The sequence below is a fragment of the Xenopus tropicalis genome, chromosome 1 (genome assembly GCF_000004195.4).
Source record: "Xenopus tropicalis strain Nigerian chromosome 1, UCB_Xtro_10.0, whole genome shotgun sequence".
NCBI classification, from domain to species: Eukaryota; Metazoa; Chordata; class Amphibia; order Anura; family Pipidae; genus Xenopus; species Xenopus tropicalis.
In genome coordinates, this window is record NC_030677.2 from 166,591,388 (window position 1) to 166,618,466 (window position 27,079).

Consider the following 27,079-nt stretch of genomic DNA (forward strand, 5'->3'; position numbering starts at 1 on the left):
TTGGGGTTGCTGTAAGATGCCATAGACATTGGCCTTGTTTGGGCTGTTTGGGCCTCAGTGTACCTGAAATGCCAAGGTTTATTTTGTATGTACTCCAGGTTTGCTCAACATAACTGGACTTATTCAGCTAGGCGAATATTATGGCAGCACTACTGAGTACTGCGTTTACGTATCCTTCTTTGCCCGTTTAATATACTGCCCCAGATTCTTATACACCACGTGACATTCACAAGCGCTAAATATTTGCATTCTGGCGCTACTGCTGCTTCTCCGCCTCAGTAGCGTCGCTAAGCAACCGCAACAAACCGCGAACCAATCACGCAGCGCCCTAGAGGCGGTTGCCATGACCGCAATGGCTGGGACATCCGGCGTTCCAAGGTTGCCATGATACGCGAGTGGCGAGTATTTTCTGCGTGTTCGCACTGAGGACTGGGCAAGTTATCTGTAAGTGAAACTTTTACATTTTGCTGTTATTTCTCTTTACTGTGTAGCGTGTTCCCTTGCAATACACAGAACTAATACTGCTACCGCGTCTGTAAAATAACTACAGTAGTGATATTGTAAGGTTATGTATAGCAGCTGGGTAAGTAGAACTGGGGTGCCAGGGCTAAAGGGACGAACCAGCCCTAAAACAGACCAATTGCAAGTGACATAACTGGAAGTCAATCAGCTCCACAACAGCATCCCCGCAACTTTATTAATTAGGCACAAGTTGTATTAAATCTGCCTCAGTCAGTGCCCCACTGGCCCCCCTAAATCTACTTCCGCTATAGTTACACCCCTATAACACTTATTAGCCAGCCCCTATTCTCTGCTTTGGGTGCATTCAGCCTTTCTGCAATACAGACCGCTGATATCCACATGTTGCTTGCTCAGGACCTGCACCACCTCTTCTTTAGTATTTTAGCAATCAAAAAAGTTCTCACCCATCAGGTTCAAGCTCTGATTTATTTGCTTCACTACTCAATGGATGGTAGAATATCAACCCAGGTTATGTAGCATGTGGCTCACAATAGGTTTGCTAAATAATGATATCATCATGCAGTGACATGGGAAATATCCATCTTATTTTGGGTTCCATAAGTCTGGAGACGGCGGGGCGGGGGGGGCTTTTTTTGTTTTGTAGGCCAGCTGATACCGCTCAGAGGTGTGTACTCAATAAATTGCTGGGTTCAGTCTATGCTGAATAACATTAATGACAGAGAGTCCCACCACAGACTGCAAGAGGAGCAAATAAGGGATAACTAAAGAAAAACTAAACTCCCATAAAAGTAACATTTCACATTACCTATAGCTGATGGGTGCTTTCCCTTTTCCACCAGCTGTATGCAAAATAATTACTTGTCCACTTAATGCCACTAACAGTTTTTCTATTCATGAAGCAGAGCTATGCCCATTTCCTTTAGGGTGTCAAAATGCCTGCATAATGCCGCACCCAGCAATTACGGGTGCTCGAAGATAATGGTCGAACAGCAGAAATAGTACTTTATACAAGGTTGTCTTTTTTGAAAGGGGATTGGAGCTGTGAGCATTAGTAAGCCAGTAAGTACAGAAGTAATGGCTAATATATGTTTTGCATTTGTTGCAAAAGTTTAAGTGTAAGTCTTTTCTTTGTAATGGTTAGAATCAGTGGGGTTAACTATGATTGGCAGTGAGAGTTTGGTTCTCCTTCCAGGATTGAATTAATTATAATTTTTATTAATTGTAAAAATGTACATTTTTTATTTTATTTTCTGTTATGTAAAGACAAAAGTATGTTGGATTTATAGCTTGCAACTGGATAAATGTTCCATTGCATGAACAGTTTATGGAATGATTAAAAATGAATTTTCCCCATTTGGATAGTTTGTGTTGAATTGCTGTTATGGAATGAAGGATTCTTTGAAACACTATTATAGTGCTTTATCCAGGGTATAGCGGCATGAAAGGAACAATATGTTTTCCAAGCCTGTCCTTTAGATCCCAATCAGAAGAGATGACACATTTCCCTGCTGTCTCCTAGGCATTAACCAATCACTGTCAAAGTGCCTGGACTGAACATGTCTGATTTTCCATCACAATAAGGCGCTTGTCTCATTGAATTACTAAGTCCGTTCATATTCTATATAATGTGTCATTTCAGTTTGAGAGCTAATTAGTCTTTCATCAAACAGCCTTAATAATAAACAGAACTAATTAATAATGTGTGCTTTTTGGAAGACCTTCTGTAGCTAATCAGACAAATTTTAATTACACTGTACAGGTATGGAATCCAGAAACCCATTATCTAGAAAGCTCCAAATTACAGGAACCAATCTCCCATGGAATCAATTTTAATCAAATAAAGTCAAAATTTTAAAAATGATTTCCATTTTCTCTGCAATTAAAAAACAGTACCAGGTACTTGATCCCAGCTAAGATATTAATCCTCATTGGAGCCACAACAATACTATTGGCTTTATTTAATGTTTAGGAGAAGGAAAGTCATTTTGGCATTTTACTGCCAATAGATTTGCCACATTAGTGCCACCTAGAACAATATATTTATTCAGCAGAAAGCTTTACTTAACTGAGTAATAGGCCCTAGAATCTCCCTCCAATAGCAGCTGCCATTTTAGCTTGGTCTTGGTAGCTTCCGGCTGCAGTTATAGGCGTTGAAAGCTCAGATCACACATTACTAAGGGTGGGTAGAGTGAGTTCTTATGCATTCTTATGGGAGGGAGGAGCAGGATAAGGGAGGGGGAGAGGGAGAGAAGAGAGAAGTGAGAAGTGATTAGACTTATGCCCCAAACCTGAAGGAGCCCTAAAAGAGAGGAAGTCTGATACCAAAGAGATGTTCCCAAAAAAGGAGACAGCAAATCCTTTTTCTTTTGATAAAGGATTCAGTGCAGCATTTCTGTGAGTGCTTATGGCTGTATTTACATAGACCTTTCTGATAAAGCTTACTGAGTTTTTACCTTTCCTTCTCCATTAAATTATTTGTTAGTAGACTTAAGGTATGAAGATCGAAATTATGGAAATATCCCTTATCCAGAAAACCACAGGTCCCGAGCATTCTGGATAACAAGTCCTGGCAATTACAGGCAAGGTTTATTAGTATTGTGACCAAGGGGTATCATGCACCTCCAGTGGCTGGAGTAGTCTGGGGGGGCTAGATGTTGAAATGGAGGGGATACTGCCCCCTTTTTTTGTTTTATTACTGATTTACATCCAAGGTTACTCCCATGTGCATGTACAGTGTACTTTCCTGGAGAACCCATACATTAAGTGGTATCCTAATCCTTTTGATTTATCAAACATCTCCTTACACTCAGGAAAGGTTACATAAATTGAAGCATATGTCAACCTGTTTCCTGTGTCAGGTCATCAGTTGAATAGCACCCATGCAGAAGTTGCACCTTAGGTAGAGGTATGTGCACAACTCAGTTGGGTGCAAGGCAGCCTTGTACTTTACACCTGCCACGGGCAGGCAGCATGTGCAGGGCTCTCCTACAGCTTGCAGCCTCTGGAGTTGTTTGTCAGAGTGCAAGCTCTTTATAAACGCAGTGCTGCCTTATTTAGGCTTATGTCTGCATTTTACAAAGTTGCAACATACATGAGCTGCAGGCTTTGGGTGGAATTTCGATACCATATTCTTACTGGGAACATAGTGGTAAAAACTTCAGGTATGGCAAAATACTCAGCAGTTGTTTTGTAATTTACAGCAAGAAACCCGTATCTGGAATTGTGGAGCTTGTAAAGCAGTATGACTGGCATGGCGGCTGGCAAGGGCACAGATTTTGATGATTCTGCTGAAGAAGACACACAGCTAAGTAAGCATTACACCTTCTGGGCCAAATACCCAGTCATAACAAGTGTAGGTAAAAAGTGCCCAATTAGCCCAGGTAAATAGTTAGGAAAGCATTAAATTGGTATAGAAGAACAGATGTGCAATTTATAATTCTTTTATTTTGGTAGTAAAGTTATATTCTATACAGTAATGTCAAACATAACAGCATAATATGCTGTTAAATCACACCAGCAACACGTAGGCACTGCCATTTCACTTGCATATAGAAAGCAGAATTAAATAGGAACATTTTTATATCCTTAGCAATAATTTCTGATATTAGATTGATATAAGTTCAAATGTGCTTGGCATTAATAGTCACTTATCAAAATACTTAACATTGCATTTTCTGCTTAATTGCTATTAGAACTTCAGATGCTTCTTGCACCCTCTCAGAAATCTGAAGACAAACAAAAGGATCACTGTGATTACCTGTTGGATGCTTTGGATGAACAATTGGATCAGTTACAGGTAACAGGTTATGCTACTGAAATGAACCAGAACTGATTTTTTTTTCAACATCATATCCTTTATTGATCAAATAGCATATATTGCATGTACATCTGCTATTACACATCATTATAAAAATCTTTAAGATATTGTTGCAGTTGTTTCCATAGTGAGTAACATTAGCACTGTACATGTATGTATCAGTTTGTAACCGGACAAACATTATCATAAATGTCAGTTATGTGCTTATCTGTCTTTAAACGCAGTTTTTCCTAGACATTTGTTTCTGGTTACAGTCTGGTCTTAATCTCTGTATTCTGTAGAAGTTTCCTGACAGTGGGAGGGTGTTATTAATTAAGCTGAAAAAATAATCATTTTTGAAGCCCCCCTACAAAATCATTGAAAATAAAATCTGCTTTGGACACATATTTTAATTCTCTTTTTATGTGTCACACCTCTTTCTTCAGGGGAGGGCTAAAAAGGGGTAATTAGCCCCTACCTTACTTGAGATTATTCAGACCAGATTTACAGAGGACCAGCCAGCCTATGAGTAGGAGAAAGGCAACTACAGTTTTTGTCTCTCCTGTCCAAAATTCTTCCAGAACAGCAGTCCTCATAATGTTTAAGAATTGCTCAGGAGAGGGCTTTTATTTGTTTTTGGCCCTCAGGCAAAAACAGCCAAACCTACCCTACCTTGTAGCATTTTTTATAAATACATGGTCAACATTGGCCATAGATTTTCTCTAGATGCTGCTGGTGAAAGGGAAGAAACTTCATTCTGTATATTCCCTGCTCAAAAAAACCCTTCCCTGCTTCTTTCAGGGCCAAGATATATAATGTGTAATTAATAATTATTCTGGATCTCAAGTAATTATATTTTTTTTGTAACTTAAATTTTTATTGGTGTTTTATACACAATGATTGTAACAGGCATTCAAAAGGTCAGTAGTAGCAATGTTACAGTATAATCAAATGATTCAATTGAATTGACCTTATCTTAGGGTACATAAGAATTGCTCAGGAAAGGGCTTTTATTTATTTTTTTGGCCCTCAGGCAAAAATAGCCAAACCTACCCTACCTTATAGCATTTTTTATAAATACATGGTCAACATTGGCCATAGCTTTCTCTAGATGCTGCCGGTGAAAGGGAAGAAACTTCGTTCTGTATATTCATAGGCGGAGGGTGACTTGTTTGGGGAGGCTAAAGATGGCCCATACACAGACTGACCTACAGCTAATGTGACACTTAGTGGATTCGCTGCTGGCATAAAAAGTTAACCTCCCAACTACCTCTTGCCGTTCCCACTGACTCCCAGGGATACTGTACAAAAGTGCGGGTGGGAGGGCTTTTTTTTACCCTAAAATGTTTAGGATGTAAAAGCATTCCTACGTGCACTTCTGTTAGGGGATCTGCAAACATTTGTGTTTGTGATCAGTTAGCTTAAAGGGCTAGTTCACATTCGAATTCACTTTTATTTTTAATGGTTTTTCAGTTATTTAGCTTTTTGTTCAGCAGCTCTCCATTTGGTATTTCAGCAGCTATCTGGTTGCTAGGGTCTTATTTACCCTGGCAACCAGGTAGTGGTTTAAACAAGAGATGGGAATATGAATAGTTAAGGGGCCTACTTGGAAAAATAAGTAATACAAAATTATAATAATAATAAAATTGTAGCCTCACAGAGCAATATTTTTGGCCCCCATTTGAAATCTGGATAGAGGCAGAAGAGAAAGGCAAATTATTCAAAAAAATTAATTAGGAATAGGCCATTTTATAACATACTAAAGGTTAACTTAAAAGTGAACCACCCCTTTAGATGTGTTTATGTTAGTTCTATAGCAAGAAAGGCAGTGGGTACTGACTCCCCATTATATACAGTGAGACGCAGTCCGTAGTTACAAACCCAGCACATTATATACAGTGAAACACAGTGGGTACAGATGGCAGATATTCAGGCCTGGCACTATAACACTGGCACTGATACACAGCATTGGCCCCACTGTAACTTACTATAAATGAACAAAACAATGACAAACAAAAAAAAAATAGTAAGTGCAAAAAACAACAAGAAATATATAAACACACAATGAGCTTTTTCAGAGGGAAAGAGTTAACTTACCCTCCATCTGTTAGGGTAGGGGATAGATTATAAATTATTATAGATGTCAGGTCAGGCAAAAAACAATTTAATGTCAGCTAGTGATTCTTTAGAACTGTATAGTACCTGTGTATAGTACCTGTGTATAGTACCTGTGGGATGAAAACTGCAGCAAAAGTTGGGAGTTGGTTCTTAAGTAAAGTTTACAGCCTGCAGATTCTTCTTTTCAGTCTTCATTTCTGCACTGCTTCCAGTTTGCAAAATCTCCCGATCCCTGTGTGCATCTGTGCTCAGATTGGTCAATTTTACTGTCTGTCAAGAAAGCTGTGCTCTGATTGGAGAATCCACAAGAAGAAAGATCCAATCGGAGCACAGCAAAATGGGCTTGCAGGAACAAATTTCCAGCACAGTGCAGAAACGGAGTAAGGTTTTTTTGTTTTTGTTTTTTTTTAATGTGCCAAGCAGGTTTTCACACTTTTATACACTTATTTACACTCATATAACACACTTACACACTACAACACAACTTTTACACATGTACACACGTTTACACAAACACTTTGGTTGTTTTTTTTGTTTTGTTTTTTTGGTTTTTTTCATTTTACCACTTTGTTTTTAGTTTCTTTTACCTAAAAACTGTTTATTTTGACAGCGTGACTATTGGATCAGATATTCTGACCACTAATTACATTGTCATGTGAGTTATTTTGTTGTTTCACTGATTTGCACAATTTTTGTGGTTTTATCGCATTTTATCCCTGTATAAGTGTTCCTAATCTGTTTTCAGCGTAGCTTTGCCAGGTGTAACTTTGGTGTACAAAAATAACTTTGCCTATTTTGAATTCATCAGAATGTGTACTTTCCAAAAATATATGGTTTCCTGGGGGTCTCTGTATAGTTAAGGGGGGGTTACTGCACATAATACACTGACAGGGGGCTCTGTGTGCAAAAGCTGAGTTGGTAGGCGAGAAATTCTTATGCGCTATTTTCATTTTGGGGTCAGTACATACCGCAGACTTTGGTATATATATGCATATTGGGCATCAAACTGTTCAGTAGGCCTCTGGTGTTCCTATTTGGGGTAACTTGCCTTTGTATGCAAGAAATTGTGTGAGATAAATGCGGCAAACTGCAACATTTTTAGGCGATTTTCTGAAATGTCATAAAAACCAATAACTTTAGGAAAGCTTTGCAGATTGGTACTTTGGTGTAGAAAGGACTCTTTACTCTTGTTGGATTTGTCAGAATGTGTCTCGCTGGCAGGCGAGAAATCCTTATGCACTATTTTCATTTTGGGTTCAGTACATACCGCAGACTTTGGTATATCTATGCATATTGGGCATCAAACTGTGCAGAAACGGAGTAAGGTTTTTTTGTTTTTGTTTTTTTTTAATGTGCCAAGCAGGTTTGGGGAGCCTTATGGAAAATCCGCCTATGCGCAGATTTTGGTATATCTATGCATATTGGGCATCAAACTGTTCAGTAGACCATAGGTGTTCGTATTTGGGGTGATTTGCCTTTATCTGATCTTTATCAAGAAATTGTGAGAGATAAATGCGGCAAATTGCAACATTTTTATGCGATTTTCTAAATGTCATATAAATCTGCAAATTTAGGAAAGCTTTACAGCTTGGTACTTTGAAGCAAGAAGAAATGTTTACCCATTATAGATTCGGGGGGATGTGTACTTTCCTAAAATATATGGCTTTCTAGGGTGTTTTATTTGGTTACTTTATGACCTGTAGGAGATAAGATACTATAGACTGGAAGCTTTGAAGCAATTTTTTAAAAAAATCACAAATTTTGATAAAAACCAATAACTTTAGGAAAGCATTGTGACTTGATAGTTTGGAGTAAACAGACAGTTGTGCCTATTCTGTATTCCCCAGAATCTGTTCTTTCCAAAAAATGTACAATTTTCTGGGATAAACCTTCTGTTAGTGGAAATTGTGTCATTGAAATCTAAAGTATGCAGCTTTCTGGAGCAGTGCTTTGGAAATTTGGTAATGTACTGCTGGGAGTTTTTGACCTATACAAGTGAGAAATCTCCATAAAACTATATATATTTGGTATTGGCACGTTCAGGAGACATGGGACTTTCCAAATCAGTTGTAAATTCGTGCATAAAATAATTTTTCTTTCTAGTATGTGTGTTTATATTATGGAAAATTTGATTTTTTTTGCAGTTTTAGACATTTAGAAGCCTATATCTTGTTACAGAATTGGAATTACACAAATATTCTACCATATTTTGAAAGCTTAGGTTGTTCTGAAAAAAAAAACCAATATATTGTTTTCCTGGGTAAACTAAAAGTCCCCCGAGGAAAGGCCCCTAAAGTGAAACAGTGCAAAATGTTCAAAAACTGTCTGGCAATACAAGTTCCGCTTTGACCAAAGCAGCTGGCAGTGAAAGGGTTAACGCCACCACACTAGACACAGGCACCAGCATTTGTAAATCAGCCCTTGTATGCTTAGTACTTCCACCTCCAACATGTTTTACATATCATCCTCTTCCTAATTTTCTGTTTGTTTTTCCAGTACAGGTATATTAGAACTCAAATATAAAAATACCATGCTTATTTATACAGTTACCAAGTTAGATTCAAAGTGGCTCAAACTGTATGGGGGTAATTTATCAAACACCATTAACTCTTTAAAAATGTGTAACAGGCTAATGCTGTTATGCAATAAATGGCACTACAGTTGTCCAGATGCAATCGCCCATAGCAACCAATTAACAGATACTATTAATTGGCCGCTTGTACTAACATGGCATTCAGGTCATGCAATCAAAATCACCTGGTGCTCACTGGAAAAGGATAGTCAATCTCATACATCCAAACTCACAAAAGCTCCAGGGCACTGTTAAGCAGGGGAGGCAAAAGGGGCAGTATTAGGGGTCTACTGTATTGTGGTTCAGAAGTGGGAAGGGAGGCCACTTTCTTTCTTTTTTTAAAGGAGAACTAAAGCCTAACTAAAGAATTAGGGCAGAAATGTTATACATTATGTTTTGGGCTTCTGTAGAAGCTCAAGGCAACCATAGCCTCAACCGAAGATTTAAACGGTTACCGACAAGTCAGAAAAAACAAGCAAAGATTTGTTTAATGGCTTACACACTATAATAAATATGTCCATGAGAGTGGAAGGGGTGGACTTAAACCCATATGTAATAAAAGGCACTAAGTTTGCCCAGAAGCAGTAGCTAACAGCAACCAATAAGAGTTTATTTTTAAACAGGTGACCAGTTAACACTACCTGCTGATTGGCTGTAATGGGTTACTGCTCCTGGGCAAATTTAGTGCCTTTGGTTCAGACTAAGGCACCCCCCTCCGTGTATTAGAACATTAATTTAAAAAATCCAACAAATGATTGAGACACTCATGTAAATGACTATGCTTAATACCTTTATTTTGCAAATATATCTCACATGTTTTTAGTTACAGTGTTCTGATCATAAAACTGACAAGCCACCATACCACATCAAGGTAAACCCATATATGTTGGTCCTGACGATTTACCTTGGTCCCATTTTTTATGCATGGCTGCGTTTCTTGAGAAAAGTTCTCTTGACCAAAGCACTGGTCTCACAGTCTGATTCTCATTAACGGCACGGGTGTGGTGGTGCAAGTAGCAAGTTTATCCTTTTGCTTGTGCAGTGACTTGTGAAATCACCTCCTTCCATCCCTCTCATTGCTGGCATTATGACGGGTTAAAACACCAGCACTGGCGATTTTCACTCTGTTCCTTAAGGAGGATATCGACAAGTGTGTTTTTTTCTGCTGCACACAAAAAGTCTTTAACACACTTTGAATTGGCCCCTCCATCCCTACCCATGCCAATAGACAGCGTTGGTTTTCTTAACTTAACTGTCGTTTTTACTCCTTTCTGATTTTTAGTCTCTGGCACACAGTCCTTCAGCCAGGGGAATGGTGCTTCCGTATCCATACTTTATAAACACCGAAAACAGGTTTGTGGTCTGATTGCTTCATACGAGCACAAGAACCATATTTCAGAACAAGGATGTCGTCCTCATGGCGGCTCTTGTACATCACTCGGTCTGTATAGGAAGGTGTCCTCTGTTTCCCACTGGTGTCATAAACATCCGAGCCGATGTCAAATTTATATGTGGGAAAGAAATGGATGTCCGCTTCCTTAAATCCTCTGAATAGAGTCCCTTTATTCACCTCTTCTGACAGCTGGTCATACTGTAGGAGGGAACTCACATCATTCTGAGGAATGTTCTCTAGTATAGAATTCATTTCCGTTCGACTCTTGCTCAAGCGGAAATTGAAGTCCCCGAACCAGAACACCTCATCAAACCGACTTGTCACATCATCGGGATGAGAGCAATTCGGGTTTGTGAGAGGAACTTTTTTAGGGAGCTGCAGGTCTTTGATAATTTTCTCATAATTCTGGATCCTTTTCTTCACTTTGGAATCTCCTGCCGCAAAGTGGGAGCTGATGAAAAGGAATGATGTTCCGAAAAATGTAAATGAAACAGCCAAAGCCCCTTTGGTCTTAATCATTGGGAAGAACCTCGTGGTCACTTTTGCAGATTCAGCCTCTGAGCAGAACCGCACGAGATCTCGTCTCATAAACAGTGACATGTACAGGACTCCGTGAGCTGCTGAGTGGAGCAGGACATAACCATGTCCAAGTGTCCGCTGCAGTCGGTTCTCAAATTGCCGCCTGTTTGGGCAGCCTTCTTGTGTTCCAATGACATAAAGGTCTTGAGCAGCTTCAGCGCCGGATGGAAATAGGAAATCATCCAGTCTGTCAGGAAGATCCTTTTGTCCATTCATATTCCACGTGGCGATAAATATTCTCAGACTTCTCTGTGCAAGACGTTGTTTTAATTCGTCTTCTCTCAATAAGCCTTCTTCAACTACAGGTTTCTCTTCTAGAGGAACTCTATGGCTGGGCTCACTTACTTCAACCAGAGGTCTCTCTTCTAGATGAACTCTATGGCTGGGCTCGCTTACTCCAACCAGAGGTCTCTCTTCTAGATGAACTCTATGGCTGGGCTCGCTTACTCCAACCAGAGGTCTCTCATCTTGATGAACTCTATGGCTGGTCTGGCTAGAACAACATGCAGGGTTCTTAAAAGTGGTAGGTGCCTGTGGGGTATAACTTAAATACCAGTAAATGGCTACCACCGATGTAAATACAAGCAGGAGACAGATGGAAAATAGGTAATGCTGAGGATAAAAATCTGGTTTGAATACAATCATTGCAAATAGAAGAGCCAAACCCATCCTCCTGCTGTTGGGATGTTTCCAGTAATGGCTAACAGTCCAGTCAAAGGTAACTGCCAATGAAAGTATCACAAGGATCATGAGGATTACTGAAGTCAGTATCTCATCAGTATCTCTCATGTGTCCAACATCTCCTAGTCCTAATTCTTCATGTCTTTCAATTTCGTTATACAAAAATGTTGAAGGATCATAGGAAAGAAAAAATTGTTGTAATAGGATTATAAAAGAAAAAAGAATTTGGAAATTCATGTTGCTGAGCTGTAGGTCAGCAGGTGTTGTCCGAAGCGAGTCAACACTTCGAACTGAGCTGTGCTGTCAGTCTCAGGGGTTAAGTTGCTTTTCACTTGTGATGTCACAATGCTCACATTATGACATCACAACACTGTTACCGCATACTAATGAGCAGGTGGTTATATAGTGATGATGTCATAATGGTGTTGCCATGGCGATCACACAATAGAAGCTGCTGATCACAATGCTCACATTATGACATGACAACATGTTACCGCATACTAATGAGCAAGTGGTTATATAGTGATGATGTCATAATAGTGTTGCCATGGCGATCACACAATAGAAGCTGCTGCATTTGCATGAATGATGGAGGGAATTTCTGCTTAAAATAAAATGTTGAACTATAGTTGAAGTAATAATAAAAAACTTTTTTATGACAATGTTCCTTTATTATTAGTTATAGTCAGTTTTTTGTTACCAGAATACATGAAAATATGTCTAACTTAATTTTTCTAATTCAGTCTGTATAGTTTGGTGATTTGTCTCACAGAAATGTGATTACAATTTTAACTTAAATAATGCCATAATGTATATGAAAATTTTAAATTGTGTTTGTTTTTGTAATTCAAGAAATTCGGCACTGTGGCCATCTAAAATTTTTAAAAAAGTAAGTTTGTTTTGGGCAAATTTCATTTGATGCAATGGCGTTTTGCCTGACACAGTTGTGCCTGATTTGTCAGAATAAATGCAACCGCCCATGCACTTTGTAAGTGTAAGTGATATCTGCATCTGATTCTTTAGACACAAGTGCGCTGCGCCTATTGATGCAGGGCTCAATGTGAACCCTTGAGTTACCACTTGGTCTGGAGGGAATGGTTGCTCCAGGGTTCCCCTGCATCAATAAGCAGAGCTCCATTTGGAATAAGAGGCAGGAAGGACCGAGTGTTGAGTGCAACTATATGGAATTGCAAAGAGCGCGTTTTGATGCGAGTATCTTTAACCCACAACTGACTGTGAGGAAGATTGCAAACGTACAACTGCACTTGTGGTCAAGAACAACCTCTCCATTATGATATACAGATATAGAACCCGTTATCCAGAATGCTCGGGACCAAGGGTATCCTTTATAAGGGGTCTTAAGACCTTAAGTCTACAAAAGAATCAATAAAACATTAATTAAACCCTATGGGATTGTTTTGCCTCCAATAACGATTAATTATAACTTAGTTGGGATCAATTGCAGGTACTGTTTTATTATTACAGAGAAAAGGGAATCATTTAACCATGAAATAAACCCAATAGGGCTGTTCTGCCCCAATAAGGGGTAATTATATCTTAGTTGGGATCAAGTACAGGTACTGTTTTATTATTACAGAGAAAAGGGAATCATTTAACCATTAAATAAACCCAATAGGGCTGTTCTGCCCCAATAAGGGGTAATTATATCTTAGTTGGGATCAAGTACAGGTACTGTTTTATTACTACAGAGAAAAAGGTCAGTTTTAAAATTCTGATCCCATACCTGTACCTTGTTAAAGGAGACATATTGGATAAAGGAAAACCCCTAACCCTGTAGGCAATTATGAATAATATAAGGTGCTGGTTTCCCTTTGGGCTAAACATTAATCCTATCTGTAACAATGGCCCCTTTATTGGAGCTCCCTATAGATCCTATCACTTCTCTGTCTGAGTTTGAAATGAGGGGTGGGCATGTCCCAACGGTCCCTGCCAGAAGCACAGTAGGAGGGGGAGAGCCAATCACAACCCTGCAGTCACACAAGCACAGACAGGCTTCAGTTCCCTATCAGTTCAGTCTAGCTGCTGATTGGTTCCTATCCTACAGTGCAGTGTACGGAGGGCCGCCGGCTCCCCAGCTCGTCCAGAGAATTCAGCCAGCAGGAAGTGGAACAGATGGGCGGGGCTAGTGGGGTTTTGGGCGAATTTCTCAATAAATCAGCCCGAAACACAACTTTTTTAGCACAATCCTTCTATATCTAGAGGAGTATAATTCCCTGGTACATTATAAGTTTTTATAGGATATGTCTCCTTTAATGTTAAATGTTTGGCTGCATTTTATCTTCAGACTCACAGATTCCAAAGAGAGCTTATCTCTCACACACCTTTTAGTTTTTTGTGTTATTTACAGAGATCAGCCTAAATATTCTCCTCAGTCCACAAAAGCAACAGGACTTCTGCTGGTCTTAAATTGCTGGTGCAGTTCTCTGGTAATGAGTAGAGAAGTCTGTGGCACATCCACAAAGTATGAGCACTCCCCCTTGTACAGTATGCATAAGTGCAATTATACGCAGAATGAATGCTATAAGGTTTAGGATTGAATATCCTTGACCACAGAAAGTAATATATGCATTTCAGTAAAAACTTATGAATGTAAAGCCCTATTTTCTTTCCATTCTGCAGAAATACATTGTAATAAAAAATGAATTCAACCACCATCTGCTTAGTGAAGAGGTGCTCCTGAGTATACAGTTTCGTATATTTAAAGACTGTGGAATTGATTCCCTTGCCTTGCTGATTCTCTTACCCTGTCAACAAATGGAGAGAATCTTTTTCCATTTATATGAATACTGTGCGCACACCTTCACTGGGCATTAATACTATAAACATGTTTAAAGTGAGCACAGCTTACACTTTTGCTATTAGCAATAACTAGAATTCTCTGCTTTCCAGGTGCCTATAAGACACAACACCAGGGTAGATTTGGGGTAAAATAAAAAGAAACAGAAAAAGGCACATAGTCAGTAGAAAAGGATGGTACATAATGAAACATGAAACAATGAAACCTCTTATTGCATATAATCATGACTTGTTAGTGGCCACGCTGTGCTTATCATGAAATGCTGGGGGCCAAACTGTGCCTGTTAAATAATGTTAGAGGTTATGCTGTACCTGTCATGAAATGTTGGGGGCCATACTGTGCCTGTCACTAATACTGGGAGACCAAACAATGTGCGGATCCTGTTATTTCCTGCCATCCTGCCCAGCCATGCTTTGTACAAGGAGCTGTCTATATGGCCATTTGTTTGGCTGGGGATCATGACAAAGTTTGTCATGGTTTGTCTGGCTAATGGGTTCCAAATTTAAAGCACCAGTGCAAATAGACTGACAACTCTTCACCAAATAATGGGGCTTCCTCTACTGTCCCCACCCATAGTCCCCCGTTAAGCAGCAATGTTAACTTGCATATAGTGAAGCTAAAATTGCCATCACCATCTCCATCATTGCCAACGGGCACTACATTTGCTATTATATAAATATATATATATATATATTATATATATATATATATATATATATATATATATATATATATATATATATATATATATATATATTCCACTGACGGCACTCACCAATCACAGGCCACACGCCGGGTGCTCACCAAAGATATTCACACAGCACTCACGGCTTGTATATATATATATATATACAGGTATGGGATCCCTTATCCGGAAACCCGATATCCAGAAAGCTCCGAATAATGGAAAGCCTGTCTACCATCATAGGCCGAGGGTGACTTTTTTGTTTGGGGAGGCTAAAGATGGCCCATACACAGACTGACCTACAGCTAATTTGACACTTAGTGGATTCGCTGCTGGCATAAAAAGTTAACCTCCCAACTACCTCTTGCCATTCCCACTGACTCCCAGGGATACTGTACAAAAGTGCGGGTGGGGGTACTTATTTTTACCCTAAAATGTTTAGGATGTAAAAGCATTCCTACGTGCACTTCTGTTAGGGGATCTGCAAACATTTGTGTTTGTGATCAGTTAGCTTAAAGGGGTAGTTCGCATTCGAATTCACTTTTATTTTTACCCTGGCAACCAGGTAGTGGTTTAAACAAGAGATGGGAATATGAATAGTGAAGGGGCCTACTTGGAAAAATAAGTAATACAAAATTATAATACTAATAAAATTGTAGCCTCACAGAGCAATATTTTTGGCCCCCATTTGAAATCTGTATAGAGGCAGAACAGAGGCAAATTATTCAAAAAAATTAATTAGGAAGACCAATTGCAAAGTTGCTAGGAATAGGCCATTTTATAACATACTAAAGGTTAACTTAGATGTGTTTGTTAGTTTTATAGCAAGAAAGGCAGTGGGTACTGACTCCCCATTATATACAGTGAGACGCAGTCCGTAGTTACAAACCCAGCACATTATATACAGTGAAACTCAGTGGGTACAGATGGCAGATATTCAGGCCCTGGCACTATAACACTGGCACGGATACACAACATTGGCCCCACTGTAACTTACTATAAATGAACAAAACAATGAAAAAAAAAAAAAATAGTAAGTGCAAAAAACAACAACAAATATATAAACACACAATGAGCTTTTTCAGAGGGAAAGAGTTAACTTACCCTCCATCTGTTAGGGTAGGGGATAGATTATAAATTATTATAGATGTCAGGTCAGGCAAAAAACAATTTAATGTCAGCTAGTGATTCTTTAGAACTGTATAGTACCTTTGTATAGTACCTGTGTATAGTACCTGTGGGATGAAAACTGCAGCAAAAGTTGGGAGTTGGTTCTTAAGTAAAGTTTACAGCCTGCAGATTCTTCTTTTCAGTCTTCATTTCTGCACTGCTTCCAGTTTGCAAAATCTCCCAATCCCTGTGTGCATCTGTTCTCTGATTGGTCAATTTTACTGTCTGTCAAGAAAGCTGTGCTCTGATTGGAGAATCCACAAGAAGAAAGATCCAATCGGAGCACAGCAAAACGGGCTTGCAGGAACAAATTTCCAGCACAGTGCAGAAACGGAGTAAGGTTTTTTTTGTTTTTTTTTAATGTGCCAAGCAGGTTTGGGGAGGCTTAGCCTCCCCTAGCCTTATGGAAAATCCGCCTATGTGTATATTCCCTGCTCAAAACAACCCTTCCCTGCTTCTTTCAGGGCCAAGATATATAATTTATGTATGTATGTATGTATAACTTTATTTATAAAGCGCCACAAGGGTACGCAGCGCTGTACAGTCTTACAGAATACAAAATTACACACAGGGAGGACGAGTGATATAATAAATAAATACAATAAATACAAATATGTATATATATATATATATATATAAGTGCCATGTGGTATGAGACACAGTAGGAAGGAGGTCCCTGCCCCGTAGAGCTTACAATCTGAGTGGTTGGGTAACATACAGGCACAAACTGGAAGGTAAGAGTGCATCAGGTATGGGTATTTAATTAATAATTATTCTGGATCTCAAGTAATTATATTTTTTTTGTAACTTAAATTTTTTTTGATGTTTTATACACAATGATTGTAACAGGCATTCAAAAGGTCAGTAGTAGCAATGTTACAGTATAATCAAATGATTCAATTGAATTGACCTTATCTCAGGGTACATAAGAATTGCTCAGGAAAGGGCTTTTATTTTTTTTTTGGCCCTCAGGCAAAAATAGCCAAACCTACCCTACCTTATAGTATTTTTTATAAATACATGGTCAACATTGGCCATAGCTTTCTCTAGATGCTGCCGGTGAAAAGGAAGAAACTTCGTTCTGTATATTCCCTGCTCAAAACAACCCTTCCCTGCTTCTTTCAGGGCCAAGATATATAATGTTTAATTAATAATTATTCTGGATCTCAAGTAATTATATTTTTTTTCTAACTTAAATTTTTATTGGTGTCTTATACACAATGATTGTAACAGGCTTTTAAAAGGTCAGTAGTAGCAATGTTACAGTATAATCAAATGATTCAATTGAATTGACCTTATCTCAGGGTACATAACAGGTCTGTTTATCAACATTTCTCATTAATCAGGTAGTCTAGGTTATCTTAAGTTGGTAGTAATGTTTAGAAAAAACAGTTGTAATTGCCAGTCATAGTTAGAGAACAAATAAATGGGGGGGGGGGGGTAAGAAACATGGAGGGGAATTTGGGTCCCTTGGGGGGAAGGGGAAGAGTTGGTTGTGGTTGTGAGTCAGGTAAAAGGGTTAATCTTGTATGGGGTATAACCTGCTCTGTGCCCTTATGTTTGTTATATAGTAGTCCCATCTAGACCAGACCATCTCCCATTGTTTGCATCGGTCACAGATGTTGGCTGTCATATATTCCATTTCCCTCATGTCTCTCACCCTCGAAAGGACATCTCCGAGCTTAGGGGGTTCTTCCACTGTTTAGTGATCGCGAGTCTAGTAGCTGTTAAGATAAAGTTTGTTAACCTTTGTTCTGCAGCTGCATTATCTAGGATTGGTCTACCCACTAGGGCTGTGTAAATATCTAGTTGAGTGTTTTTGAACATAATGCGAGACATCAGGCCTTCTATTTCCTTCCATAGTGCTGATATCATGGGGCAATGCCACATGATATGTTGGAGTGTCCCCTGTTTGCCACAGTTTCTCCAGCATAGTGGGGACTCAAGTAATTATATTAATGTGTTTTTGCATTTTGTCGATGATGTTAGATTTTCTCTGTTAGTAGCATAAGGGAAATGCTGGTGCTGAGAATCTGTAGCCTGATTTTGGTTGGCTAATTCCATCCCATGTGGCCAGTGTGCTGCACTGTTAAATGACAAGCTACTTTAGTTTGTACTTTCCACCGTTTCCCAACAACACTATTTCAATTCAAGTATTGGCATTTAAGCAGAATCGGGTGCTGAATAAAGTACAACCACAAATAAACCTATTTTCTCTAAAACCACAAATGCCAAGAGACTTATTAAAACAAGCTTTTAAAAAAGCATGAATAAAAAAATGCAAAAAACTAGAATTTTTCATTTTGTTGCACAAATGAAAGTAAAAAAAAATCTAAAACCACAAAGCAAAAAAGATTAGCCAACTGAACAAGGACATCTGCTGTTGACTTCTCCATGATCTCAACGGCTTTTGGCTGGCTTGTTTTTACTTTTGGATCTCAGTTTTGATGCATAATAAATGGCAAAACAATTGTTTTTTTCCACAAAAAATATGAATTGTGAAAAGAAAAAAACACAATCTATAATAAATGGGCTCCTAAGGAACCAGAAGCATATTGAAAGAGGAGCTTATAATTAAAGCAAACTGTTATTTTTATGCCAGTGAATCATGTCACTAATGATGGGTGTGGCACTTTGTGCACCCTTTTAGTACAATAAGAATGCAGAGACAGTTTCCATTCTACCGTCTTTTATTTTACTCATCATTGCTCTATTTTTAAAGAATCAGGCATTACAATGTAGCTAGAATGGGGCTTAAAAGTTCGACTTGGGTAGGTAGGAAGGATTGGCAATATATTATCAAAGGAAAGAGATCTCAATTTCAACTTCTCTTTTTCAGCCACGGTCAAGTTTTAAGAAAGTAGAAGACAACAGACCTAAAAAGTTAGAAAATTCTTCAGCAGGTAAGAATAAAGCATTTAGTGTATGCTTATATTAACAGATTTCGTTGGTATATCAGTATCTACTGTAAATGCTTGCTTCATGTGTCCATAGTAAGCCAGCACTGAAAATTTTCATAGCTAGGGTTCCCCGCAGCAAATCTGCACATCAGAATGTTCATAGCACAGAACTGAATAGAGTATAGTTAACAAACTAAGGGGCAGATTTATTACACTGTTTAAAAAAAACGGCGATAAAATTTGAATTGTGCTTTATATGTCTGTGTATTGATCCAGTCACTTCATAATGATTTTTAATTGGGACATTTTGGAAGAGTTGGGTCTTAAAAGACATTTTCATATGGCACATATTCATTTTCATTTACTCATGTCTCAAGATTGGATCATGGGGAAGAAATAAGGGTTATTAAGTCAAAGATTAAAAAAATTTGAAAGACAATAATATTCTGCAAAAATTTCTGCTGTGCTAGCAGCAGTGCCATGTTACCCATTTTAGACAGCTGACAAGAACACCATTTAAACCTTTGGAAATAACTCCATTATATTACCTTTATTAGGAAGTGTGCAAAAATCGTGAAAGTCAGTTTTAGTAAAAATGAAATATTCTAATATAAAAATTCAGCATCTAAAAGCTGGGGAGTTCATGTAGAATGGGAGTTGTATTAGCAGAATTTAAGCTTTATTTTGTATTTGAAGATTGGCAGATTCATTTGAAATTCGCAGACTTATTTAAATGATGGCTAAAATGTGATTTCACTGCTTTCAAATTGTTGGGTTTTTTTTTGCCTTAAGACCATAAGACATAAATAAAATAGTGCAGTGTCTCGCGAGATCCAGTTCAGGCTTATTTCACCAGAGCAGTTGCCATATTCTGGGCATGTAAAGCACAAATATTACTGGAAGAATGATGCAGAGCAACAGTATGTTCTTCCATGAATACTTTTATTAAACACTGAAATGAAAGAAAAGTCTTACAAGCAGTAGAAAACTTAATTTTCTTTGGGATTGCCTCCATAGTTATTTTTGGGGGACTGCTGCTTTGATTCTATTGATGCCCACTGCTATGTATAGGGACAGGACAACTGAAAACCTGGGCAGTGGGTACAACTTCCCACACTACTGAGCTTTGAGGATAAGATGGAAGCCTAGATGTGGGAAGAACTTTTATCAATTCATGTGACTTTCTGTCCCTCACATGGGGGTGCAATTAACCCCTTGGTGCTCACTGCCATTTTTTAGTCCAGGAAAAAGAAATCATGGTATCATAAGCTTTTACAATAGATTACTTATCCAAGTGCCATTTATTTTACCTCCCCTTTCCTTTCATCATCTTCATACACTACTTAAATTAATTAAAATTAATAATATATATAACAAAACCTGCAGGCTTGGGAGAGATGTTTATGTAATAATGTCATTCTTCTCACTAATTTTCCTTGTTTGTTTATCTTATTTAATATTGCATACACAGTAACATGGTGCTGTACAAAGTTTTGTCTAGTGGAAAACTTTTGGGCTGACAGGTGTAGGGCTCTAGCAGGACACCGTGGGGCCCCTGGGATGTGCAGCATGAGAGTGCTATTTGGCAGATGCACCTGTGTCTGCCCCCTGTGATCTAAAGGATTTGGCTCCAATCCCTTGTATCCTGTCCTGACTTATTCCAAGTTAGCGCCTTTTCTGCAAAAGTACAGTAGGTTCTGAAGCCCAAAGCCCTCATTGACTCTCCAATTCTCTGACTGTTGTTTTGGCTTTTGTCTGTTCAAGATTTGGCATGAATACGGTGTATAACAATTCATGTCTTTCATGACCTGGATACCGCTTGCTCTGTACTTTGTCTCCCCCTGGTCGCCTACACCACTGGTTTTTGTGGTTTTCCACTGTTCTATCTGTTTGATAAAGTGAAGTGGGTCAGATCTCCGTAGGTGTTGTCACAGAAAGCATGGGGCCCCAGAGGGGCGTTTATGAGGGGATTGTTTATTTTCCAAAGGTACCAGACTACAGTAAAAGTAGGTTCATTCTGGAATTTAACCATACCCTTATTTAAATAAAACTATTTTAAAACTTCTGTGGACTTATTATTTATTTTATTTGCTCCAAAGCAAAACCTTTTGGAGTCATAAAGGCTCATTTAAAACTGCAAGTGCAGGTTGCAAAGTGCAATTTTAGAAGGAAATTGCAATGTTTTTACCCGCAGTGCAGCATTGCTTCCCTGAATTACAGCATGATTGTTGCCATGCACAGCATTGAATTTGCCGCAGTTGCATCCAATATGACTAAATAAACGCAGTTGTGACTAAAAGTTTCATACCAGGGAAGGCATCACTTTCAACATTTAGTGTTAAAATGGCATTAGCATGTGATTCTTTGTGTCAGTAAGCACAAACAAATGGCAGCTCAATTAAAAAATGCGTAATTAAAAAATGTGTAAAGAGTGTGTTCAGATGCAGGTACATTTAATGGCCTTGCGTCCATCTGAGCTCATTCTTTACAAATTAGCTTAGCTGAAGCACTCTTCACTGAAACTAGACTAGTTCTTTCTAACATAAATTCCTGTAATAGCTGCGTCAGAAAGGATTGATTCTAATGTTAGAAAGGTCCATGAGATACTAATGCATCTCCATTCTTTATAAACAAGTTTAAAGATTTTGGAATAATACATTCATATAAATTAGTAGCCATGTTGCTATGCTGTTTGGCTAGGCTGCTTCCAAAATCTTTATTATTATTATGATGTGAGAAGCGTGCACAAATCCAAACACTCTGGGGCTGATTTACTTACCCACGAACGGGTCGAATGGAGTCCGATTGCGTTTTTTTCGTAATGATCGGTATTTTGCGATTTTTTCGTATGTTTTGCGATTTTTTCGGATTCTTTACAAATTTTTCGTTACCAATACGATTTTTGCGTAAAAACGCGAGTTTTCCTATCCATTACGAAAGTTGCGTAAAAAGTTGCGCATTTTTCGTAGCGTTAAAACTTACGCGAAAAATGCGCAACTTTTCGCGTAAGTTTTAACGCTACGAAAAATGCGTACAGAATCCGAAAAAATCGCAAAACATACGAAAAAGTCGCAAAATGTTCGTTTTCAAGTCGGAACTTTTCCAATTCTGGTCGGATTCGTGGGTTAGTAAATCAGCCCCTCTGTGTGCAATAACCCTTACTGATTTATGGGACAGCTCTTTTATTCTGAGTATCAAATAAGAAGGTTTCAGAGGGGTTTTTAAAAGGGCAGAAATCTAAAAAGAAAAGGCTTTATTCTCACATTTGAAGTCATCATTTCAGCAGCTGAATGGATATTTTAGGGCATTTTGAGAGATTGAGTTACTAGGGAAAAACTGCAGTAATCAAAATATCGATTTTTTCAGTTCAGGTTTTTTTAAGGCCGAAAACCCGTGATTTTGTCACGCCTTATTATGCAACAAAACCTCAACAAATTTGTATAAAAAAAAAGACACCAGCTAAATCCTTTTCACATCATGTAGAAGTCAATGACAGATGTTTCTTTTACAACTGGAAGATCTTTCTTTGTTTTGTGGTTTTAAGGGTTTTCAGGCTTCTTTGATTCTGGCTTATGTACAGCAATTCAAAAAAGTTGTTGTTTTTGTGTGTCAAATCGCATTTTTTGTGTTTTTTTTCCTGCAACTTTTTTGTTCCTGCTTGATAAATGACTGACATTTATGGAAATTAGTTTAGTTATGGTTTCAAAAAAATATAAAATCACGAAAATCTGAATGTTAATAAATCCCCCCCAAATGTGGTCATAGCACTTAGAGACTTAAGGGCACTATTGAGAGAACTGAAGGTATGCCTGCAGCTTGAAATTAACTCTTTAATAGTTTTTCCTTCTCCTTTAAGCAATGACAGTTGTTTGATTTTGTCATCTCATTTAATCCCTGCTTCCAGTTGCCATATTTAACACACATTAGACAAAATATTAATTCATGCTGTCAAATCCTTTATAGATGTCACTTTTATGTAGACTCCCCTGACAAAAACTGACTAAACCGTGATTATTACTGCTGCCAGGCTTACAAACACACACTAGCAACATCTAGATAGACAGGGACATCTATCCCCACACATTATTTCCAGCTTCCCTCACCATTTAGATTGTAAGCTCTTGTGAGCAGGGGGTCTAGCCTTTATAGTGTGTTGTACAATTTTTGCTGTTTTGTAGTTTAATTTGTGTGCTGTATATGCTATGTTTTCACATATATGCCCTTACTCTCTAATAGTCCGCAGGAGGCAGGGGAACTGTTAACAAAATGATTATTAAGGATTTTTTTGAAGGCTGTGTGTAAAAAACGCAAACAGTGCAGTGGCTAAATAAAAAGCGTCATCATGTCAGCCTAAGATATAGCAAAACAATTACATAAGGTTGCCTTCTGCTATATAAATTCATTGCAGCACTATCCTGTAAGAAAGATACTTCTCTGGTACACATTAGTTAGCAGTGTAAATACAGTTTTTCTGCCATCATTTGTAGTCAAAGCAACTTATTTTTGTATATCTCTCTATGCAGATCTGGAACAGTCTCATAGAATTGTTTCTCAGGAACCCAGACATGAACATTCCATTGATTCCAGTAAAGAAACAAAAAAGTGTAAGAAAGAGGAGTACAAGTGGAGGCTTTCTCACCTCTTAGGCTCTGAGCAAAGCGATGCCCAGGAATACCACAGTGACAATTCTACAGAAAGTGTGTGCACTGAGGACTTTGTAATAAAGTTCAAAAAAGGCATGATTGACCCAGTAGTTAGTGGTGGTAATGATGATCACATCATGAGCAGTTCAGAAAAGAGCTATGGAGATCATAAAGAAACTTTGGGAGACATACTTGAGAAGATGGGTCCCCTAATGGAAGACACAGGAGATCCTGTGCCCCTAAACACAGCAAGAAGAGAAAATTTCTTGCAAAAATTTAAAGAAGAGTTACAAGTTGCACTATCATTTAGCGATTCAGACCAAGCTGAAGAATGTGCCAGGAACAGGAGAGACAGTTTGGAATCTCTGGGAGGAAGAATATCAAGACTTAGCCATGCAAAAATTTCAGAGCCTTCAAGCCTGCTAAGCTTTGGGAAAGGCAGTTCAGTAGCAAGTTATTTGCCATCCAAAAGTGCAGGTGATAGCCAGAAAGGTTTGGGTTCTAAGGATGATTACTTAATTACCACTTATGCTATTTATCCCAACACCTTGGAAAATGCAAAAGTCAGTATGAAGAATCTGCAGGAAACAAACCAGGGTTTAAAGGTAGTGGCAACGGGAGTAAAAAAAACTGGGAAAGATGGTCTAGGGGCCCAAGTGTCAGAGTCCCATTCTTCGGACACAGGATCAGGTCCTACTAAAATGCACAATGATCAAAGTTCACTAGAATATTATAAAGAAGAAGGAAAAACAGAAAATACCAGAAGTCTATTGCAAACTAAAGGTCAAGTATCAGAGTCAGAAATACCAAAAGCAAGCCAAATGGAGGAACTGGAAGGCTCACAAAAAGGTTGCTATTTGAAATACTTAATATACAATAAAAAGAATGGTGGTGTAAGTCAAGAATTTGGCAATAAGGTTCTTATAGATGATGCTGCAGGAACACTGTTATCCAGAGATTCGACAGAACATTCTGAAAGTGATAAAATGCTTGCAGAGCAAGAAAGAGAAACATATTATGCAAAAACGCAGGCATCATGGGAATCAAACTTCAAACCTGAATTAAGTATGTCTACATTTACAATAAAAATCAACTCATTTAATAGGGCTTTCATTAATGAAATGCATTACTTTTTTGTTTTTGGATTTCTCTCCAATGATTGTTTCCAGACTTTAAGGCTTTACTTACAGATATGGTAGCGAGAATAGTGACTGTGTCTGCTTTAAGCACCCAGTACCTTTTTCTCTATTATGTGCACAAATATCCACTGTACTGCTTTAATTAAATATAAAGGTTTCCCAATATTGGTCACACTGTTGCTGTAGCTCAGAGATGCAGTAAATTAGAATCCACATATTATTTTGAAGGAAATTTGAGGCTGAAAGTAGGCCCTGCCTAGATCATTTAATTTCCAGTGTTTATAGCTTATGAGCAGTCTTGTAATAAAGAGAACACCTCAATAGAATTAGAGAAACCCTTGGAATAAATGCTCCATTAAGCTTGGCTTAGAGAAAACCATGAAATCCGGATATGCCAGTAATTAATGAGTTAAAAGTGCACAGCTTGAGTCATAGTTATTTTTGTTTCTTAATTAGGCATGTTGTAAGATCTTAATGTTCTTTTAAACCTTTGTATCAATGACTGAGGAAGCAAGAGGGTTCTATATAAAGAGCTCTGTACAGGGAGTGTTTTAATGGGTCAGTGCATTGCACACATGACCTATCTTTGATTTCCTGAAACCTTTTGCCTTGTCCCCTATAACACTTAAAACAAACATGCATGTGTACATACTATATATATAGCACTCACCAGGTCTTATGCAGGCAAAAATAAGTTTATTTTAATATTTTATTTAATAAAACAATTAAATAGAAACTAACTTATTTTTATTTGCATAAATCCTGTTGAGTGCTGTACTTCATATATATATATATATATATATATATATATTTAGGCAAACTCATTTCTTTATCAAAGCGTAGTATTGTTAAAGGGGAACTGGTGCTGTTAAAAAAAACTATTAAACTGTAGTGGGAATAAATATGAAAGTGTTTCAGAAAAAGACTGCAAAAACCTATACAAGTAAATTTGGTGTTCATTGTTATTTTGTCTGCCCATTTAGTTTCCTTGACGTTTTATATCTGACTCTTTTTTTTTTTACTTGAGACACTTAAAGGGACATTTAATGAGATTTCAGGAGCCAAGCTCAAGGTAGAAAGCTCTTTATGCACCCATTTTTAGGCCTGTTTGGGGCACATGCATATGCATAATGGGTAACTGTTTCGGCTCGCTCACTATGCATAAACGCATCATCCAATTTCTATGTTACATGCATGCTCATATGGCACAGCACACAGCCAAGTAATATTTCAGAAAAAAAGTATTATTTCTCAGTTAACGCACACCTCTGGTAAGGGAAACAGTATTTCAGATGGATGTTAGAGCTTAATGCTGTGGTTGAGCTGTACTGCACGCTAATACATAATGAATTGACACAGATACCAGCTTTGATAAATATGTCAATTCCATACCAGTTTCCTGTCAGATTTTCCTGGAAGAAAAGTTATGATCTTTATTAAACCTGCTGCGTAATGGAAAAACATGACAAATTGTGCTGTTTTTTGCACTTTGATAAAGGGCCCATTTCTCTAGAAATTTTTCTGTATAACAGATGGAAAATATTGCTTATTATTATTTTAGTTTGCTAGAGTGTTATATTACTCAATATTTTAGGCAGCTACAGCCACCTTTATGCATATTTCAGTTTAACACATTTAAGTTTTTTAATAAATAATAGTATTTTTTGCAAATATTTTGTAGGTATCAAAGACAAAGTGGATAGCCAGACTAACATAGACGTCTCCTTAACAGATGACAAGATTGGCATTTCACAGTATAAACATGTGGCTGGTATGTAAGATAAAATGAATGGTATGTTCTTCTTAGGAAGCAGAGAAAGTGGAACTGTGGTCATTCCTTTTTTGTTAAAGGAACAGTAACTCCAAAAAATGAAAGTGTATAAAAGTAATTACAATATAATGTACTGTTGCCCTGCATTGCTACAACTGGTGTGTTTTCCTCAGACTACTTTAGTTTATATAAGTAAGCTGCTGTGTAACCATGGGGGCAGCCATTCAAAGGAGAAAAGGTACAGGTTACTTAGCAGATAACAGATAACTTCTAGTTATATGCTATGTAACCTGTGCCTTTTCTCCTTTTTTCCAGCTTGAATGGCTGCCCC

The 27,079-nt window shown here is 38.0% G+C and overlaps 1 protein-coding gene across 3 annotated transcripts in view; it reads left to right on the forward strand.

The window, feature by feature from the left end:
* Positions 1-288: 288 nt before the first annotated feature.
* Positions 289-27,079, forward strand: part of LOC100493526 (trichohyalin) — a 49,332-nt gene continuing 22,541 nt past the window's right edge. For 2 of the 3 annotated variants that reach the window (XM_031892907.1, XM_002931720.5), the window contains exons 1-6: positions 289-444; positions 3,684-3,791; positions 4,176-4,279; positions 19,135-19,198; positions 23,719-24,903; positions 26,659-26,748. In XM_031892907.1, coding sequence (XP_031748767.1) covers positions 3,725-3,791; positions 4,176-4,279; positions 19,135-19,198; positions 23,719-24,903; positions 26,659-26,748 — 1,510 coding nt within the window. In that variant the 5' untranslated portion in view covers positions 289-444; positions 3,684-3,724. The remainder of the gene's footprint in view (positions 445-3,683; positions 3,792-4,175; positions 4,280-19,134; positions 19,199-23,718; positions 24,904-26,658; positions 26,749-27,079) is intronic. The other variant, XM_031892915.1, reaches the window with a different exon arrangement.